Source organism: Pyxicephalus adspersus, chromosome 10, assembly GCF_032062135.1.
Source record: "Pyxicephalus adspersus chromosome 10, UCB_Pads_2.0, whole genome shotgun sequence".
Classification (NCBI taxonomy): domain Eukaryota; kingdom Metazoa; phylum Chordata; class Amphibia; order Anura; family Pyxicephalidae; genus Pyxicephalus; species Pyxicephalus adspersus.
The window spans coordinates 475,624-484,164 of record NC_092867.1 but is presented as its reverse complement, the minus strand read 5'-3'; the positions used below and the strand labels follow the sequence as shown (position 1 = coordinate 484,164).

The following is an 8,541-nucleotide window of genomic DNA, read 5'->3' as shown; positions in this document are numbered from 1 at the left end:
ATTTCCCCCAGTAGTTTGTGTCTCTGCCCCTCCCAGAATGAGGAGATTCCCCCCATTATTTTGTGTCTCTGCCCCAGCAGTAGGTGGTGTTGCCACCCTTCCCAGGACAGTGGGGCAGAATCACTACAGTACAGAATGGGTGCAGGGCATCACACTGCTTTCCCCAGGTATGGCTGACTTTCTGGCCTCTGATAATTTGCTTGTAGCTTTAACATTATCTAATAATAGTGATGGGAGATCATACTCCGAGTGTGGAATTTGTTTGGTCTATAGTGTGGGGTGAAAAGGTTTCCGCCTTATACTGTCATGTGATCGGAATTCATCGTATCTGGCAGATTGAAGGAGATCTGGGGGACGGTTGACCTGAGTTTTTATCATTTTTAGAAACAATTTACCCAAATCACTAAAACGTTGTCACACCTATGACATCATATGCACAAACTTCTACATTTGCTCTCTTAGATTGTAAGCTCTTATGGTCGGTCCTTCTCTTGTCATGTTTTCAGGTTATCTGCAGCCCGTTTCTTATACAGCTCTACATCATATGTGAGTGCTTTATGATATAAAGATAATAATAACGACTGTGTAGTGTTTCCATTGTAATGCTGTGTGTACAGGGAGTAGATCAGCCCGTGGACTGTGTGAAAGCTCAGCACCTGACACCAAATATCCCACCAATCACTGATGAAGCTGCGCCATATGTGGCTGATCACATGACTTCTTTGGACCCCAGACCTGACTTTCAGCTAATTCTAGAAAATCTCAGTATCCCCCACCATTGGACTGGAAAGGTAGTGTCACCACATAGGGACAGTCAGAGGATACTTTGCAGACATTTATTTCCCATATAATGGGAATGGAAAGTTTGATTTATGGGAATGTAATGGGAATATTCCAGAATGAATGGAGACTGGTGAATGATGAATGCGATGAATGTTGAGTGATGTAGGTGCTGACCACACACACATTGTTCAGTGGTGAATGTGGGTGCTCACATGGTGGGCTCAGGACACTTTAAGGGTTCACATTATTTAGTAAATCCCACACAACGTACATAGATAATATCTCCTGCTTGTAATTCACTTGCTATTCCCATAACTTTTCACTTTGTGGAATCCTTAAAAACAATACCGTTTCCTGAAAGATTTACCCGTCTCACACGTCATTGTCGAGGAATTGTGCCGACTCTACTTTACAAGGTTTGCAGGGATTTGTTTATACACAGCTCTCCTAAATTCCCAGCACAGCATTTCTATGGGGTTCCGGTCTGGACTTTGACTGGGTCATTGCAGCACCTTGATTCTTTTCTTTTTCAGCCATTCTGTTGTAGCTGGTGTTGTTGGGATCATTGCCCTGTCACATGACACTTTAGCCAGGCTTTAGCTGTCACACAGATGGCCTAACATTTGACTTTGGTATACAGGTGAGTTCTTTGTTGACTTATTTAGTGCAAGGTGTCCAGGTCCAGTGGCTGCAAAACAACCCCAAATCATCTCCCCTCCACCAGGACCTGCTAAGGATTAAATCCAGATAAAACCTTACAATTTTGGATAAAGATGTGGGGTGTAAAGTCTTTACACATGACGGGGCATTCCCAGCAAAGCAGAGGGCAGTGCAGTACAAATATATCATACATACAATGTTACTGCCACTATTGTCCTAGAATTAATGGGCAGCGTCCGTCTGCGGTTTTTTTTATGGCTCATAAGAGGCGACCAACTGGAAAATCACAATTAAAAAAAGAAACTTGGCATAAGGGAAATGCAGAGCACGAAATGACCATTAAAATCTCCTGCAATGCAAGTTTTCTGCCAGCCATGCTGATCCCAATGTGAGCTGCCCAACAACACGCAAACAGAGTGCATATTGTAACTGCAGTTCACTGTAATAAAATCGAAACAAACATATTCTTTCTACCACGTCCCCCATTCTGCCCCTCCCACAATGGTGGGATTCCCTCCCTCGCCAATTGTTTGTGTTTTATAAGCATGGTGTCACTCTGTGTCTCTGTTCCATGGAGAGGTAAAGTGACAGGCACTCTTTAAATCTGGAAAAATAGAAGCCAGCTTAAATAATTAGGATTTCGGTTTATGCTGGAGCTGACCTGTAATGGAGACCTCAGCGCTGGGTTAGTTAGTGGAGATGTGCAGCTTCACCTGTAATCTGGTCAATCTCGAGATAAGTATTCTCAGAAATGATTGTCCCTGGCATCAGCACGTCTGTGCGGAGAGACATGACAGTGCCACTAAATCCTGGGCTTATTACACTGATCAGAGGGGTTACCGGCTCACAATCTGCTTGCCAATGCCCCCCTCACTCCACCTGGGGGAGCAGAGAGACGCCATGTCCTCAATTATCAGTCCAATTGTCACCCCTCTGCTCGGTAAATCCACCTGAAATTGGCACATAGTTCTTGTAGCACAGATGCCACCTTGGATTCATCATAAATGGCAGAAAATGGAGTTTAAAGAAGATTTTGTCCATTTATCCCAGTTGAGCCTCTTAAGAAGAAGCTTTGATACCTCTAACTCAGCCAATAACTATTTCATCCCAAACCCTTCACTATAACCAGTGAGCAGTGCAGAATAACTACAGAATAACCCTGTTGATGCCTAACACAATCAGATGACCAAATACTCTGACTAGATAATGCCATTAGGGGGTCCCTAACCCTAATTTCCTGCAGAATATTCCAGTCAGGCTAGGAGAGCTAATGGCCTGCACTGTATAGGATAAATGAGTAACAAAGGGGTCAAAACAGAAATAAATCTGCTGCTGACTCTCCGAGGTTTGCACATTAGGGTATACTTACCTGCTGGGTGGTTGGCAGACATCTCCATGCTGGGTGGTTCCTGGGGGGTGGGCAGATATCTCCATGCTGGACCATACACCTCGAGAAAAATCTCATTACGGGAATAATCGCACCGATATTTCCCTCACTATCGGTCGACCCTGAATAGAAATTGTAACGTTGTTGTTTCCCTGTGTTATCGATACAGCACACATAAAAAGTAACCGATCTATCCCCATGCGCACACGTCCGATTTACGTGCGATTCATTCTGTTGTTTGCATTAATCGGTGGATTTTTTTAAAGATCATATCGATCGATGTGTGACCACCAGAAAATAATTACTAATTAATGCAATTAAAATCGGACAATCGGATTAACAAATTCCATTTGTGGTTGGAAAAATACGATATATATCGGTGGAAATTATTTCTAGCTTCTGAAACGATATTTTCCTTTGAAACGATCAATTTCCAGAAATATCATTCACACAGACTGATGAATGTCACACCGATATCTATTCCAGGTGCAAATGATCAAAAACAACCTAGATAATGGCTGCTGTAAAATATCGATCGTTATGGTTCCGTCTTCTATCGATTTGCATTTATTTTCCCCGATCGGTAAGCAGCTATTCGGATGCAGATACACCGCCATATACCCCGGAATTTATTATATACAGTATTTATATCATTTTAGTGGATTAATAATTCACTATATATATATAATATGAGAGGCAAAGTGTGGGGGTTTAGTATTTTCTGTATATATATCGTATGATAAGTGAATTAGGGGATTTACTATATACAGTATATGCATCATATATTAATAAGTAAAGTAGGGAGGTTTGATATATATATCGGATGATACGTAGGGGATAAGTAGGAGGGTTACTATATATGATAGGTAAAATTAGTGGATTTGTTAGAGACAGTATGTATATAACATGATAGGTAAAGGAGGGGAATATGGTATATACAGTATATATATATTATGATAAATAAAGCACGGGAATTTATTATATATGGCATATACATATATATCATATGATAAAGTATGGGGATCTAATATATATATGGTATTTATATCAAAAGATAGGTGAAGTAGGGGAATTTATTGTATATGGTATATACATAAATATTATATGATGAGTAAAGTAGGGGGATTTATTATATAATATATATATATGGGGGTTTGTCTTCTCAGCTGTCATTCAGGACGGTGCTCAAACACTGTGCTCTCTGTGTATCGCTCGGTGCTGTCTGTCTGTGTATGTCTCACCATGAATATGCACCATTCATTCTGTAGAAGACTTTTCAATTAAAATAGAAATATCCCAGCCTGGGGTTGTGTGATGAGAGCGATTTGCTAACCCTAAGGGAATACACACCGGATTATCCTGATACATAATGACCCCAATCTATGAGAAGGAAAATGCGGCACCGGCGGTAAAATTCCTCCTAAATGTATAGGTGTCTATAGAATATATAGATGTTAGGAGGTATCAGATATGAGACATCGGTCTGCCGATAGGTTGTGTAAGAGATATAATAACCTCATATAAATTATATACGATATTATATATAGAATATAATTTACAATGTAATATATTATCTGTAATATTGCATTATATTTAAACTATATCAACTGATATATTGTACTGTTTCATTTATGATCTAAAGTCGTGCGATATACAATCTCCAGTCATATCATAGCAAATATATTGTGATATATATATTATAGTCGCGCAATATAAGACTTTTTTTACAAAATGATTTAGAGTTATGTTATATACGATCTATAATCATGCAACATTCATACAACGTATGATTTATTTTACTGTATTGTATATGTAAAGTCAAGTAATATACAATCTATAAATACATAATTTAATCATGTAATAAAGGATATTATGTACTGTATGATATATATATTCTCCAGTCATGTAACCATACCCAGCTAGAAGAGAGAATAATACAGAAAATACTGATACACACAATTCTATCTTTTCCATAGCGGTAACATAGCGGTAACATAGCGGTATGAATGAGGAGTCCGATCCGACCCCTGACATATATACATCTATAGGCTGGTACTGGGGTTGGCAGAGACTGGCACGTACCTTTGTCTGTGTGTTATTGGGGCCCCCCCACCTCTAGTGCCACTACCTGCTGCCACTTCACTTTACAAGACGATAATTGGCACAAAGTGCTTCTCTTGTGTGCAGATGAGAGGAGCACAGAGCACACAGTGACTACAACTGGGCGGGACCACGACTGAATGTCCCTGCAGAACCTCTGCAAAACCTGGACTGGACCAACAAATTGGGAGGCCAACTGCTGCTCCAATCAACAACTATGCAATCATCGGGCGATTGGGAGGGGGACAATACATCTTGGGACTAGACTGAACCTAAAATTTGGTGATGCGCTAAACCTGTGATTAGGGTAATAATGTGCCTGGGAGTAGGGGAACACTGAGTCTGGCAATAAAATAATGGATTTTGGGATTAGAGGGGCATGGAACCTAGGAATAGAGGGGTGCTGAGTCTCGGGTTAGGGGGCATTGAGTCCTAGCACTAGGAGACAATGAGTCTAAGGTTTGGGGGCACTAAATTTGAGATTAGGGGAAAGTCTCAGATTGGATGAACACAGAGTGTGTAACTAGTGACACATTTGGTGACTTTGGACATACTGAGCCTAGAAATGGAGGGACAGGGAGCCTGGGAGGGGACTAATATGGAAGTAGATGCAGAGAGAGTCTGGAATTAGAGTTTATGATTAGGGGAACCCTGTACCTGGGATTACCAGGAATCCGAATCTGACTGGAAGTTTAGGACTGGAGGGGTAGAGCCGAACACTAACATGTGAATTAGGGACATGAAGTCTGCAATGAAGGCTGAGCCCGGCTATAGGGAAACTATACACGTTATACATATATTTCAGAGATATAATACAAATATATAGGGGGCGTTATGTAGCTTCTTGGGACAAATACTACAAATTATTTGGGGATTTCATACATATATAGGGGACATGATATAGGTGTATGGAGGGTTATATTACAAATATATTGGGGGCAGTATCCACGGATATTGAGGTGTTAAATGAATTTATTGGGGTGTCATAAGAGTTGTGAATTATGGGTGAATATATTATATAATAGAGTGTTTCAGAAGTTCTATGTACAGGGGGGCACAGGAGAGCCTCTAGTGGGGGGAGGGGAGACTTTCGGCCTGATTAGAGCCCCGGGTGTGGCAGCTCTATACAGCTGTCCGGATCCGCTCCGGGTTTTTCCTCCTCCCGGGTGTTCGGGCGTCCAATGAGCGGGCGCAGGAAGCTGGTGTGTCATTAGTGGAGCACACACACTCGCAGACACACACACACAGACGGTCGGACACAAGTAGTGGAAGATCTGGGATGGAGGAGTTGCAGTGACCCGCCGGTGTCCACCGATCTGCAGAGCCCACCGGGCCACCATGTTCCAACCCGCTCCCAAGAGGTGCTTCACCATCGAATCTTTGGTGGCCAAAGACAGCCCGGTGCCCGTCACCCGTGCAGAGGAGCCCATCAGACCCGCCGCCCTCAGCTATGCCAATACCGGCCCGATGAACCCCTTTCTGAACGGCTTCCACCCTGCGAGCAGCCGAGGAGTTTACCCCAACCCCGATCTCATCTTCAGCGACCCCCCTAACCCCGTCCACCCTGTGCCCACTGCCCTGGCACCTCACCCGCTGCCCAACAGCCCGCACCCCATCTTCAGCTCTCAGCAGAGGGACCCCTCAACCTTCTACCCCTGGCTCATTCACCGATACCGCTACCTGGGCCACCGCTTCCAGGGTGAGTCACCCCAAAACTTTACACCCAACTTTCCAAAGAGAAAAAAACATACAAATGCGGGTGTACAGACAGAGGGAGTGCAAGGAATTGGGTGTAGATCAGTCAGGGGGGAGAAGCTGGATGTAAATCTATTAAAAAGTGATTTTAAAATGATAGTTTTCTTCTGAGAGACAAGAGGAAAATCGGATGTGTTGAGGGGTGAGAGGAAAAACAAATCGGGTGCTGTACTGGTTTTAGATAAAAGTCGGGTGCGTTTTAGGGGTGAGAAGAATTAAAAATCGAATGCAATTTAGGAGTAAGATGGGTAAAATACGGGTGTATCTTAATGGTGAAAAGGATAAAAAATCTGGTGTAGATTAGGGATAAAAGGTTATAAAATTCGGGTGTGGTTTAAGAATGAGAAAGACAAAAAATCGGAGATATTTTATTGGTGCTAAATGAGCAAAAACTGCGAACAAAACGAAAGTGAGAGAAAGAGACCGCAACTCCGATCCTTCCTCTCACCCTACAATCTATATATAATATATCTATCACCCTACAATCTATATACATTATATCTATCACCCTACAATCTATTATATATATATATTTGTGTGTATATTTTATAGTTGTGAGGTATAACATTAGGAGCGGGGTGATTGCACAGTGTATGGCTCCCGTGCATTGAATCGGACGACATTTATCCATTTGTATGTTTGGCTTGTACATAGATCCGGTGATTCGGCACCATGATTACTCCCGATGTCAGCGATCTGTCTGTACAATAAATCTCGGTGATATTCCCAGATGAGTCCATTGATTGAACATTCATAGTGTATTCTGCCGTTTCGCCATCGATGTGCGATATTGATGCAGAAGTCCGACACACAGGGCAGACATCGGAGTGTGATGAATGCGGTCGGTGTATGTTTTGTCGGTGCGATCCTAGACAGATCACACAATTGTACCTGGGGAAGTCAGATTTTTATCTGGGTTAGTCTGGGCGCAGGGTATTTTTTAACATTTTATTTTTGATTGATTTTATATAGTTTTCTATAACAAAAACATACAGAACATGGGGTCAGTGTATTAATGTGTGCGATCTTTGTGCGATCTTTCGCAGGTGAAGGTTTGGTTCCAGAACAGAAGGACGAAGTTTAAACGACAGAAGTTGGAGGAGGAAGGATCAGATTCTTCCCAGAAAAAGAAAGGAGCCCATCACATCAATCGTTGGAGAATCGCCACCAAACAGGCTAGTCCGGAGGAGATCGATGTCACATCGGACGATTAATCGCCGCCAATTAGCACTTTGATGGACCTTTCCTCGTTTTGTACACCAGGGCAGCGGGCCCCGGATTACCAGGTTGGGGCCCCGGCCGGCTGGGGCCGATGGACCGATTTTTGCACTTGCAGTTTGGGATGAGCCCCGGCCGATGTATGGATTGTGTCTGGAGACTTTCATTATTATTATTATTATTATTGGACGCTCGGTGACGCTGCGCCGGCGCTGCGACTTTCTTGTCGCTGTGTAGATATTTTTGTGTTTTGTGTTCACACCTGTCCGGATCTCCGATCTACTTCCGAGAAGTATCAGCTGTCAATATTTTGTCAATAAAGATCTCTCCCTATGTCGGCAGGCTGGCTCTTGGCTCTGGATGTGGAGGGGCCCCTGGCCCCGCATTGTCCCCATTGCCCCATTCCTTCTCATTATTCGGATCTTTAAAGGCCTTTTGTGAAAGTGCAAATCAGCGCAGGCAATTATCCTGGCCGGGTATGGTGATGGTAGGGGGGCCCATTAATCTCTGTAATCCCCCATAGGGGGAGGGGGAGTAGCCCCAATCAGGCAGGTTGCCCCCACATCGCACGTGTCCCCGGAATATCCGATTTATTAAAGTGGAAGGAAAAAGTTTTTTGCTTCAAACAGATGCAAATT

General features: G+C 42.9%; 1 protein-coding gene and 1 long non-coding RNA gene across 2 annotated transcripts in view; one reads left to right on the top strand and one right to left on the bottom strand.

The window, feature by feature from the left end:
- Positions 1 to 4,999, bottom strand: part of LOC140339466 (uncharacterized) — a 12,986-nt gene extending 7,987 nt beyond the window's left edge. Inside the window, exon 1 of the long non-coding RNA XR_011922444.1 lies at positions 4,913 to 4,999. This is a non-coding gene — a long non-coding RNA (uncharacterized lncRNA). The remainder of the gene's footprint in view (positions 1 to 4,912) is intronic.
- Positions 5,000 to 6,161: 1,162 nt separating this feature from the next.
- EMX2 (empty spiracles homeobox 2) lies at positions 6,162 to 8,236 on the top strand. Its single transcript, XM_072424317.1, is given in 2 exon segments — positions 6,162 to 6,629; positions 7,732 to 8,236. Coding segments are annotated over 2 exon segments (495 nt in total). The 5' UTR covers positions 6,162 to 6,268; the 3' UTR covers positions 7,866 to 8,236.
- The last annotated feature ends 305 nt before the right edge of the window (positions 8,237 to 8,541 follow it).